We start from the raw sequence: 12,850 nt of genomic DNA, 5'->3' as shown, positions 1-12,850 counted from the left end.
AAGAAAAATCTGCCCTGGGCCTTCCATTCACTATGGTTCAGTCCTCGGAATATATAATCTAAGTCAGATGGTTGAGCCAGGCAGCTATCCCCAAAATGATTTCATCCTTTTTGTTTCATGAAAAATGTAAATCCTAATGAATGACTGGTATCTGGACATATGCTATAGAAAATCTGTACTGGTTTCTAAAGTTTACTTAGAGTTGAACAAGGTTTCATTTCAATAGAGGCACATAGATATTTTCTGTCACTTAAGGCACAGACATTAGAAAATGTGTTCTACATTTAAAGCACAGCTGGTAGTCTTTGCTGGCTAGTTCTTCCACTTTAATCACATTTTGCCATTCGCTAATCTAGATTAGATTATTTTGCATTGCTGATATGGTTTTTCTTGTTCCCAGGGTATTATTTGCTAGCCAACACAAAGTTCACATCTCAGCCTGGCTACATTGGAAGGCTCTATGGCCCCTCCCTACCAGGAAACTTGCAGTATTGTCTGCGTTTTCATTATGCCATCTATGGATTTTTAAAAATGAGTGACACCCTAGCAGTTTATATCTTTGAAGAGAACCATGTGGTTCAAGAGAAGGTCTGGTCTGTGTTGGAGTCCCCAAGGGGTGTTTGGATGCAAGCGGAAATCACCTTTAAGAAGCCCATGCCTACCAAGGTACAATAGAACTATTTGTCCTGTGTCCATGTTCAGTAGCTGGGCTAGTTTGTGAATGTCCATCTAGCTACTGTCAACTGATGATATATTGGTTTCCTCCTGTTCAGGCCTATGGCCTCACCCTCACACCCTACTCCCAGGCACATGCAAGTTAATCCTTCAGTTATATTCTGTTTTCTGGGTCTCTTCATTGCATCACCTGGAGAGTTTGCTTTTGTATATCTTTTAAATTCCCTGAGACTAATCCAAGACTGGGAGTACATGAAAACTCCAAGTTCAACAGCTGAACTTTAGTTTTAAACTTTAGTCATATTCTCTCTCTCTCTCTCTCTCTCCTCCTCTCCCTCTCAAAAACACATACATACGCTAGTGGGAATGCTAGTATTTTTAAAAGATGAAATCAGTGAGCCTGGTTTTGCATTAAGGCTTTAAGGTTAACAACCTAAGGCTCTAGCTGAACACAAAATGAGGAAGCTCATTAAAAAATGTAGAGCCAACGCGGCCCCAGCCAGAGAGAATTTACGTAAGGTAATCATCAGCATCTGATTTTAATAGAAATGAGAATATAAAAAGAGATCTTTACTGCAAGTGGAATGGAAAAGAAAGCTGTAATCTCTCAAGCTTAGCAACTCATAAACTTAAGTTTTACAGATGCAATAAATTCTGTCAACTGCAACTCAGATATGAAACCAGTGTGGGAAAAATCCATTTGGTTTCAGCCTGTCAGTCAGCAAACATCTCTTGAGTATCCTGTCTGTGCAAGAAAGGGGCCCAAAGAAAAATAAGAAAGTACCATCCTTCAAACAGATAACTCACACAGTGGTAGCTCAATAAACATTGTTGAATGAATGAATGAATGAATCAATCAATCAATCAGTCGATCACATTCAAATCCAGGAGCTACCCAAAGTCCAGGGTCCCCCGGGGAAGCTGGGAACAGTAGAATTTGCACAGACATTCATAGCCCAAACTTTTCTTGGTTACAACCATGTGGACAGAATCATAGCTGTGTCCATCTATAACTTCCTGCTAAAGAAACCTAGTACACCACTCCTATCACAATGTTGCCAGGTTACTATTAGTCCATTACAAAACCCGGCCATGGTTAAATCTTTGATTAGCCATGGTTAATCAAAGATCTTGGAAAATCTTTTGTTTCCATTGCTAGGTAAAAAGAAAAGTTACTTTCCATTGCTAGGCAGGAACGGCATGGCAGCCTCATTAACTTACTGATTTTTGAAAGAGTTGAACTAATTTCTAACATCTCTAGCAGAGTAGAAGCATATAAGTTTTACCACAGTCTCACAGACACAGCTTCTTATGATTTGTATGCTAATTAACTAGGTAATGTTATAAGTATTCCTTGGGTAATTCTATCAGACTTTGATCACCTAACTAAATTGAGATACATTGCTTAGCTGGTGGAGAGAGAAAGTAAACAGGTCTTTCTGGTGCCACATTTCTATCCTTAGCTTAGGCTCATGCTCTTTAAGCTCATTGCCTAGACAATATCAAATATTTTTTGAATGAGCATTTCTTCCTGTAAACGTCATCTTATAGGTGGACACTTGCAGCAGCATTATTGAACTTTCCTCTTTGATTTATTAGTCCTGAAGTCCAAGTTTCTCTGCACCTCTCAGGGATCCCCACAACCTAACTTGAGTTCCCATTACCAATTATTTATCTTGCAAGTAGTTATAGTAACACACACAGACACACACACGCACTTACGTGCGCATACACACGTGTGCACGCGCACGCATGCACACAAAAGCAGACAAATACGAGAGTCCCACAATCAGGGATGCACCAGAAAGTAATGGAATTTTTGTTACACTCCATGACCTATTTTGCTAATTTTTTAAAGGAGGGTAAAATAAGCATTTTATTTATTCATTTGGCTTTCATTTTTTTATTTATATATTCATTTATTTTCTTTACTCAACCAGTGTTTATTAGGTATACACTCAATACAAGAAACATTCAGATGAATGAGGCTCATACCCTACTCTTGAGGAGGAAGAGATCACAGATGATAGATTAAGATATGTAAGAAACTAACTACCATGCAATGTCATGTAAAGCCCATGGAAGGGCTACATAAGACAGAGGAGTAGTTTTTCCAGTTGCTGTAAAAAATAATGATAAATGGAGACCCACCTGAACCAGTGTTTAGAGGGTTGAAATTCAGGCCATGCTGGATTCTAACTCCTGCTCATCACTCCCGTCATCTCTCCCTACCCTACTTTATCCTCTCTTGACAAATATGGGTTGTTTAGGAATCTGCTCATTCCTTCATATTGAGTCTCTGCTTATACCTGAATTGGTGCATGCCTTCTAGCAGGTAAGGGTGCCCCAGAGAATTTACCCTTGTCTTCTCTGGAGGCCAACTACTGAGCCGCCCAGCAATTGCTCAGTTCCCCACAACCACTTAGGGGAAAATGGATCTAGACCCAGCAGGGCCAGAGAAATTCTTATAGTACTCACAAAGAACTAGTCATGGATTCAGCCCCAGTGCAGATGAGGAGACAGTAAGTTCAACACTGGAAAACTCTGGCTACATGACTAAAAGTGGCCCGTAGTTCCTGTCAGGTCCCTGTTACACAGAAATAGCTTCTCAGAGAATGAGACAGCCATCTGACATCCACCTTAGAGACATGCATTGGATAAGGCAGAAAACTAAAGTTCAGTTACTTATATAACATATACAGATGGAAATAAACATACAAAAATACATTTAAGACAAGGGATAAAATGAGAAGCCAGAGTTTCCCTTACTACTTCCTACTGCTGAACTCAAAATGCTACTTCCAGCTGGGCGTAGTGGCTCACACCTGTAATCCCAACACTTTGGGAGGCCTGAGCGAGTGGAGCACCTGAGATCAGGAGTTTGACACCAGCCTAGCCAACATAGCAAAACCCCATCTCTACTAAAAAAATACAAAAATTGGCCAGGCGTGGTGGAGCATGCCTGTAATCCCAGCTTCTTGGGAGGCCGAGACAGGAGAATTGCTTGAACCCAGGAGGCAGAGGTTGCAGTGAGCTGAGATCATGCCACTGCAGTCCAGCTTGGGCAACAAAGCAAGACTCCATCTCTAAATAAATAAATAAATAAATAAACAAACAAAACAAACAAACTTCAAGACTTGCCTCCTCATTGGCCAGGTACAGTGGCTCATACCTGTAATCTCAGCACTTTGGGAGGCCAAGGCGGGAGGATCACCTGCAGTCAGGAGTTTGAGACCAGCCTGACCAACATGCTGAAACCCCGTCTGTACTAAAAATACAAAAAGTTAGCCAGGCATGGTGGCACATGCCTGTAGTCCCATACTCGGGAGGCTGAGTCACAAGAATCTCTTGAACCTGGGAGGCAGAGGTTGCAGTGAGTCAAGATCATGCCACTGCACTTCAGCCTGGGTGACAGAGCAAGATTCCATCTCAATAAATATTTAAAATTACATTTCTACTTCTTGTTTTTTCTGATGGCTTTTCTTCCTGATTCACCGATGGCTTCCCCTATAACTCTAAATATATTTCCACCTGCATTTCTTGATTCATTAACCTTAACTGTGTTGGCTCACTCCCTATTACGAAAGAGAAGGAACTTATTCCTTCTATTGCTTCTGCTTTTCTTTCTCTTCCTCATAATTTTTAGTTTTGTTTTTATTTTTCTTGGTTCCCTTTACAGCTTTAGTACACTCAACCATTTATTTTTGGATCCATAAACTTTCGACAATGTCTCTTGACACCCACCATGTTAAGATGAGTAAATCTCTCCCTACCCCACACTTCCTTTCACCTCTCTTACCCTTTGACTTCCCAGATTCTCCCAGATATACTGTTACTGAACTTTCACATTGTTATGGCTTAGAACATTTATATTCCTACAGTTAAGCCTTCTGCACTTTGCTTATGGCACAATTTCCTTATGTGGGTCCCCTTGGCATTTTGAAGAGGAGAGTTGTGCCTTTGTGGTGAGGCTGCTTCTCACATTACGTACTGGATTTTTAGCATCTGTGGTTATTGCAGCAACCAAAATTATTTCCATACATTTCCAAATGGCCCTAGAGGTGCCATCCTATTTTTGGATGAGAATTATTGGTCTTAAATTGAATCTGAGAATTGGAATTAAAAACCATCCTCACCTGCCATTCATTCTTGCTCCCCTGCAATCTGTCTCTCTCCGGAAGTAGAGTTATCATGCTGCAACCCTCCCCTGCAGGGACCCTTTGACTTCCTGTTGCTCTTAGGGAAAAAGCATGCTCTGGTATCAGCCACCTCCCCAGGTTCGCCTCTTGTGTTTTCCTTTCTAATCACACTGAGCAATCAGTTCCTGGGCACACTCTGCTCTCTCCTACCTTAGATTATTGCATTCCCTGTTGCCTCTGCCTACATTTTTCTTATTTAGACCTCAGCTTAAACCTCATTCCTTACGGAATTCTTCTCTGACCCCACTCTCCACACCTATTCAGCATGGCCAGGTTAGGGTCCCTGGGCATCCTATGCTTCACCTCCATCATCTTGGAGACAACATAACATAGTGATTAGGAGAATGGACACAGCAGTCTCCCTAGTGTTAGATCTCAATTCTGCCACTTACTAGCTTTGCAATCAGAGTCAGTTTTCTTAATTTCTCTCTTATTTTCCATGTGGGACCGAAAACCTAGTAGCACACTTGGCACTCGGTGCTGAATAATTGTCTATTGACTGATCGTCACATTCTGACTTTTGAGCAGGGTTATTCACCCTCATTAAAATCACCTGGAGAAGGCCAGGCATGGTGGCTCACACCTGTAATCCCAGCACATTGGGAGACCAAGGCAGGTGAATCACCTGAGGTTAGGAGTTGGAGACCAGATAAGCCAACATGGTGAAACCCTGTCTCTACTTAAAAATATTTTAAAAATTAGCTAGGCATGGTGGCGTGTGCCTGTAGTCCCAGCTACTTGGGAAGCTGAGGCAGGAGAATTGCTTGAATCCAGGAGGTGGAGGTTTCAGTGAGCCAAGATCATGCCATTGCACTCCAGCCTGGAAGACAGAGCGAGACGCAATCTGAAAAAAGAAAAAAAAAGAAATCATCCGGGGAGCTTTATAATGCTGATGTCCAGGTGTTAACCCCAAACCAAAGAGAGCAGACACTGAGATGGAGACTTACTTGCAGGAAATTTATGAGGGTGTGCTCTTGGGTTCACCACTGAAGGAAGGGAAGGGAAGGAAACAGGATCAGGCAGAAGAAGCTGTCAGACTGCAGTGCTTTCCCAAGGAAGGCCTCAGCTGACCTACAGGGAGCTCTGAAACTGGCATGGCCTTTCAGAGCTGTCCTGGGTTGATCAATGTTGTCTTTATAGTCCTGTATTGATCGGTCACTGGATGCTGTCTACCTCAGGAAGAGGGTATTGCCTTGAAATGCCGACGCACTTTCCACAGACAACTAACAAGCTGAGTGCTGTCCACTGGCTACATTTTCAGCAACTGAGAGAATAAGCTTTTCATTCCTGAAGGATCAGTTGGGTGGCACATTACAGTATCTACTATACTGATTAGGTCAGATTCTCTTGGTTTGGGGAAAATTTTCTTGGCCTGGGAATTAGGATTTTATGTAGTGCACCAAGGTATTGTAACATGCAACATAGAGAACTATTGCTCTGAATAACTAACCACAATAAAAGCAAAAAGAAGACAGCAATAAGAAAGACCATGTGTTTCAGGCTCATATGCAGCTCAGCTACACTGAAACCAGGCATGGTAGCCCAACAGATTTTGCCGTAGCCAAAGGCCTATGCAAGGACATGTCTGTATAGTGACCCTGCGCAGGTCCCCCATGCTGAAGTGCTGGGAGATATTCCTGTGACCATACAGCTGGGCAGGAACAGAGTAGAATGAATGGTCCTCCTACCCCTAGGTAGCTTTTTCATTATGGGTGACTCAGAATGCTAGAGTCAGATCAGTGGTCATTGTGTGTACCCTGTAAGCCAGGAACCCGCTGTCAAAGCTTCAAAACTCAAGAGTTTTCCAGGGCTATGACACCCAAACCTATGCTATTGTTTTTCCACATGTAGTTTCTGTCCACAGAGTACATGTTTCTCCAAATATTCTTGCCACTGAGAAAGGAGTTTCAAGTCACAAAGCACCCAAAATAAGCATAAGGCAAACACTAGTCAGCTGTTACAGTCTGTCGGGAAGCTTTATATTGGCTGTTCTGGATGGGTTAACAACTCAATATTGACTTTACTTCCAAATTGATGACAGTTTAAGAGATTTTTCTGAGCCTATTGAGCTTAGCGTACATTTTATAATAGTTGGAATTTCTAATGAGTCCTGAAATGAACTTGCTGGTCTAGATGGTTCAGAGTTCAACCTGGGTCAGAACAAGGGACAAGCTGGCTGTTTATCAATTATCTACTTTGTGCTGGGCAGTACATGCTCCCTTGTTTAGTCCTTCATATGCTACAATAACACGTTCCAAATTTAGGTGAAGAAACTGAAGTTTCAGGAAATCTGAATAGTTTGATTCTTCCTGTTTCCTTGCCACTCTTTCCCAAATTTCAGACAAAACCCTTCAGTGACATCTCTAAAATTTACCTCAAACATGTCCACTTCTCTCTCCTAGTCTAATCCACCATCATTTCTTACTTAAACTACTTTGATATCTTCCTAACTGTATCTTCTCTTCCACCCTGCTCTCTGTATACTCCAGAAAGAGAGAGAGATGCAGCAGCCAGAATCATTTCTTTGAAACAGAAATCAGATCTTGGCCCTCCCCTGTGGGAAACTGTTCCATGGCCTTTAAAATAAAGCTTCATCCCATATGCTGGCTTTTAAGGTCCTTTAGAGTCGGATCACTGCCCGCTTTGCTGGCTTCATCTGCCTTCATTGTGCCATGATCACAGAGTCCCACAGTCCACAGTTGTGTGGGCCTTGTCTCTGTTCTTGAGTCCCAAGACTTTTCCCGGCCCCGGGCTAGTGCTCTGCACAGGGGATGCCTCCTTCCCCAGTCATTCTCACATCAAGCTGGCTCCCATGCTTCTGTCCCAGGTCAAGTGCTTCCTCTCAGAAAGGAACATTCCTGACCGCCCAGTTCATAACCCCTTTCCCCATACCCAGATAACGCCTCGTTAATTTGCCTAGTTTATTTTGTGTTTAACATTTATCCCAATCTGAAATGATCTCATTTGTTTACTTGTTCATTGTGCATCTCTTTTCCTATGAAAATATAGCCTTCATGGGGACAGAGACCTTGTCAGTCTTGTTCATCTTGTATCCACAGCATCTAGCACTGCGCCCTGGTGCAAAGTTGATCATGAGTAAAATTCTGTTCAATAAATTTTGTTTGGTACCTATGTGGTCAATGAATGAACAAAAGAATGAATGAGTGGACTTTCGAAGGCTGGGAAGTGGCAGAGCTGGGGTTTGAATCACGGTCTAGTCAACTCTGAACCCTGCCCCCTTTAGTGCAGGGTATCTTTGGGTGGTCAGGGTCTCTCTCCAGTCTTGGGGAAGACCTGGAGAAAGTGAGGCTCCCATGCCTGCCTTGGGGTGTAGGTACCTTTTGTTGTTTAATTCTCACAATACTCCTGTGAGGGAAGTAAAGTATTTCCTTTCAGTGTCCTTGGCATTTTAGAATGCAGTCACACTAGATCTAGGTCCCCCAGATGATCTAGTAGAAACGAATGCCTAAACTGAGAGCCTGGCATGTGTCGCCATTGTGCAGAAGAGCCTTCCTGCTTGTGCTCTGTGACCTCTGAACCCATTTCTAAAGCAAGTCAGGTGTGATTCATTAGGGCCCAGCTCAAAGACAGTACCTGCTTTCATGAACATTATTTCCATCTCTCAGTGAGTTGTCCCATGAGGCCAGAGCTGAGCTGAGTGAGCAGTAGCCCGTGCAGAACTATAAAGAAGTCCAGCCTTGGCTGTAATCCCATCACTTTTGGAGGCCGAGGCAGGCAGATCACCTGAGGTTGGGAGTTCTAGACCAGCCTGACCAACACAGAGAAACCCCGTCTCTACTAAAAATACAGAAAATTAGCTGGGCATGGTGGGCACATGCCTATAATCCCAGCTACTTGGGAGACTGAGGTGGGAAAATCATTTGTACCTGGGAGGCAGAGGTTGCAGTGAGCCAAGATTGCACCACTGCACTCCAGCCTGGGCAACAAGAGTGAAACTCCATCTCAAAAAAAAAAAAAAAAAAGTCCAGCCTTTCAGCCTCTCTCCTCTTATTTCCCTCACTCCCAATGCCTGCCTCCCCTGTTGCTTTCTGATGGCCTTCCACTCTGGATGTTGCATTACCTCGCTTTCTCCTATTTGCACTTACCCAGCCTGTTTTAAGGACAAGGGCTGACTAGATTAATAACTCTCTGCTGTGCTCTCTGAGTAGTTTAATCTTTGGCAGAAACCATAGAGATGAAGCACTGCTAAGAGTTTCCTGTAGACCGTTCTAGCAAAGTAGCCTTACGGACAGATTCCATGTGATATCACAGCTGCCCACAATGAGGCTGTTGTAGAACACTCTCCAACACTTCATTTGATGCCATAGCTCCCTAGGAAGGGAAGCAGTACAGCACCATTCAACAGATGAGGAACGCTCAGGCAGAAAATTAAGGACATTGTTCAACAACACACAGCTATTAAGTGGCTGAGATGAGAAGCAGATCCAGGTCTTTTTGACTCCAGAGTTGATGCTTTTTACACTAAGCCTAGTACAAAAAGCCCCGAGCCCTTGCCTGGCTGACATCAAAAGTATAGGATCAGGTGAGAAGGGGAGCCCAGCCCTAACTCTCAGGATTTCTGGAAAAAAAAAAAAATTGGGACTTTATTTTTAACCTTCTGGTGTTCTAGTTAGAAGTAACTTTGACTCCTAGGAGGGGTCAGAATTCAAGGTGCTTTACCGTAGACAAAGGAAAGCTGTGGGTTAGAGGAAAATGAAGCATAACGCATAAGACACTTGGCTGTGGGTTCTCTGGCACTTACGGCATTATAGTTTGAGCTAGTTATGTAACCTTCCTGAGCCTTTTCTTTCACGTGTAAAACAGGTATACTAGGAGTACAGCTAGTGCTCGACTTATGACCATGGTCGGTACCGCGGACTAGTCGTAACACAATTTGGTTGTAAGTTGAGTAGGCTATATGTACAGTTGAAATGGTGCATGCGGAGATGGTAGTGCTGCTGGAAGCTGCTCCTCACTGTCGTATGCCCAGCTGGGCAACGTTTGCGCTGCCAGACACGGAGCAGTCATGGCTAGCGATTGTGGTCGTAAAGTCGAATGGTCGTAAGTTGCATAGGTGGTAAGTCGATCAATACCTGTATACCCATATCTCCATAGCATATGGTAAAGATCAAATGTGATGCATCATATAAAGTTCTTAGCATAGTACCCACACATATCATTTATTAAATTTAGCTGAAAAGAGAAAGACTAATGAATGTTTTTTCTTAGTCCTGATCCTCATAAGGTTTTATAGACAATATCTCTTTAATACATGGATAATTATATACCCTGATTTTTCCTGTGAAGTTCTTTAAAGTAAAAATCAGGTCAGAGTTAAGCCTTTATTTTAACAAGATGAGGCGTTCTTAAAGAAATGGCTGCTTTTATTCAATTATAAACAACTTATAATAAAATTTTGTTTAATGTTTTAAGAAACACTTTGAAAAGGGATGAATCGCAAAACGGTCCTCTGGATCTGTGTTTCCTCTTTATGAAGTAGAGAGCAGGTAATCAACAGTTATCTTGAGACTTTCACACGTTAAGGAGGATAATGAGGAGAGAGAACAATTCATTCCAAAACTCTTTTCCTAAAGGCCAAATATTAGGAGAGAGTAGAGAGCGATTATCAGAAATTTCATAACAGTGGACGCAAGCATTAGCCCTTATATATTCACACCCTTAGTTTCTCTTCATGCTTGGTCACGCATCGTAGCATACATATTAGATCCTGCAATGCCTTCTGGCCTGAAGTTAGCCTTTCCTTTAACAAAGATCTTTCAGTGGTCTGTTAATTAGAAGCACTGGGAGGAACTCGAGATTGTGTTCATTAAATGTTTCTTTTGGAGAAAAATTGTCAAACAGTCCATAAATGAAAATGACTAAAGGCATTCCTTTTCACTGGGATTGGGACAGCAGTCATTAAAATCTTCAAGGTAAATCCTTTTAAGTCTGCAATTTTACTCTGTCATAGGCCTAAAAAAGAAACTTCAAAAGTCATTTACATATTTAGGAGAAAGTACCCATCCAAGCAGTTTTTAAAAATATAAATACATACACTTTTTGTTCACTAGGTGAAATCTTATGCCAGTCCTTCTCATGTTATGTCCCATGGAGCACAAATCCCTTGAGATATTCCATTGAAAAAGGGTTCTGTCATCAGATGAGTTTGTAGAACTTGACAGACTGGATCTCTACTCCACACACATGAAGATTCACAAAGCACAGTAACATTAGAAACTCTCGGGAAGATCTACATTAAAGAATCCAGTTTAACCTTGTTAAAAGGTAGCAATTTTCTCAAAGCAGTTAACCTAGAACCCGTGTTTTATATAGCAACTGTCAGCATCATGGCACTCAATGTATTTAGTTGAAATTGTCTACTTACCTATCTCCTTAAATCGGATGTAAGCTTCTGGAGAATACGGCTCCATATTGTTTTGGTTGTTTTGATTTGTTTTTTTTTATTCCTGATATCAATGAAATTTCTGGAACAAAGTGGATTCTCCTGTTAGTAACCCATAAATAGTTAAGACAGAGTAGTGAACTATCAATTAATAGGTGTTGATGGTAAGGAAGAACAACATAATTCCATCAAAGAAAAAAGGAAGATTAAATGTTTCTGCCTTTAGAGAAGGTAAACCATAATCCCTTATAGCACAGCACCTGAGCAATTTGTCCTACAAGGAATTTTAGTGTGAATACTTAAAACCAGGAATGCCTGGCTAGAGTGGAAACTAGGACATTTGTGGACATGTATATGCTGAGTTTGATTTGGAGCATTTTTTTTTTTTTTTTTGAGACAAGGTCTCACTCTGTTGCCCAGGGTGGAATGCAGTGGTACGATCATGGTTCACTGCAGCCTCCACCTCCTGGGCTCAAGCAATCCTCCCATCCTAGCTTCCCAGATAGCTGGGGTGCACCTCCAGCTAAATTATTTTTCATTTTTTGTGGAGACAGGGTCTCACTAAGTAACTCAGGCTGGTCTCAAACTCCTGGCTTCAAGCTGTCCTCCCACCTCAGCCTCCCAAAGTGCTGGGATTACAGGCATGAGCTACCATGCTTGGCCTGTTTTGGAGCTTTTTATGATGATATTTACTAAAACCAAGAGCTGTGATTCTTCCCTTTGAAACAGCTTTCAATTCTTTAATTGTGCCTTTTCCTATTCCTAAGAACCTAAATCAAATTTTACCAGCCCCCATGCAATTCCCCTGATCCTTTCCCTGCCCCTCAACACAGCTTCTCCAGCCTCTATTATGTGATCATAATCAATGATGCAGTTGCTTCCATGTCATACCCTCCCCACTTGCTCTACCTTGGTCCTCCTAATGCCTGGAATCCCAGGGCAGCTTTCATCTTTACCCCAGGCTTCTCAAAACAGCTGGAGAAAATAAGACTAATCTCCACTGTCCCTCCATTGTGCTAAGAAAGCCTTTCATGCATCTCTTCTCTCGTTGACTTTTCCTAATCCCTCATCCCACATTTTTAAATCTGTTTTCACTTGCAGATTTCCAACTTGACCCTCCCTGCCTCATTCTTAGGTTGTGATCTCATGGGTTCATCTCCCAAAAGGATGAAGTCATCCAACACAAGCTCCTTCAGTTCTGTTCCTCTCTGAATCTTCACCTGCCTCTCTTCATCTTCTGATCAATCTGACAAAGAAAGTATTATCCTTGCTCTTAGTCAAAACCAACCTGCCCATCTAGGCATTTATCTCACCTTCCTGCCTCCTCTGGGAACTTACTTCATAAATTATTCCCTCTCTTGTAAATCTTCAATCTCCGTTAGTCCTTTGCACACAGCCCATGTATGTTAGTCTCCTGCATTAGACACAAATGAACAGTAAACCCTCCTTTCATCTCAGCACCCTTTTAAGCTGCCAATCCCTCCCATTCCTTCAGCCTCCAAACTTCTCAAAAAACCTATCTTCAATTATTGTCTTCGTTCCAGTGTGGCTTCTCATTCCTCAAATCCTTGTC

General features: G+C 42.2%; 1 protein-coding gene across 2 annotated transcripts in view; it reads left to right on the top strand.

Annotated features, from left to right (window-relative positions):
- Window positions 1–12,850, top strand: part of MAMDC2 (MAM domain containing 2) — a 172,253-nt gene that overhangs the window by 104,905 nt on the left and 54,498 nt on the right. For both annotated transcript variants that reach the window (XR_004272642.1, XM_032290933.1), the window contains exon 9: window positions 401–666. Coding sequence is in view for 1 of the 2 variants with exons in the window: in XM_032290933.1 (XP_032146824.1) it covers window positions 401–666 (266 nt within the window). In the remaining variant the exon portion in view is untranslated. The remainder of the gene's footprint in view (window positions 1–400; window positions 667–12,850) is intronic.

Source organism: Sapajus apella, unplaced genomic scaffold (assembly GCF_009761245.1).
Source record: "Sapajus apella isolate SASKATOON/1434 unplaced genomic scaffold, GSC_monkey_1.0 scaffold24, whole genome shotgun sequence".
Taxonomy (NCBI): domain Eukaryota; kingdom Metazoa; phylum Chordata; class Mammalia; order Primates; family Cebidae; genus Sapajus; species Sapajus apella.
Note: the sequence above shows the minus strand (reverse complement) of the source record. Positions and strands in the feature narration are given on the sequence as shown.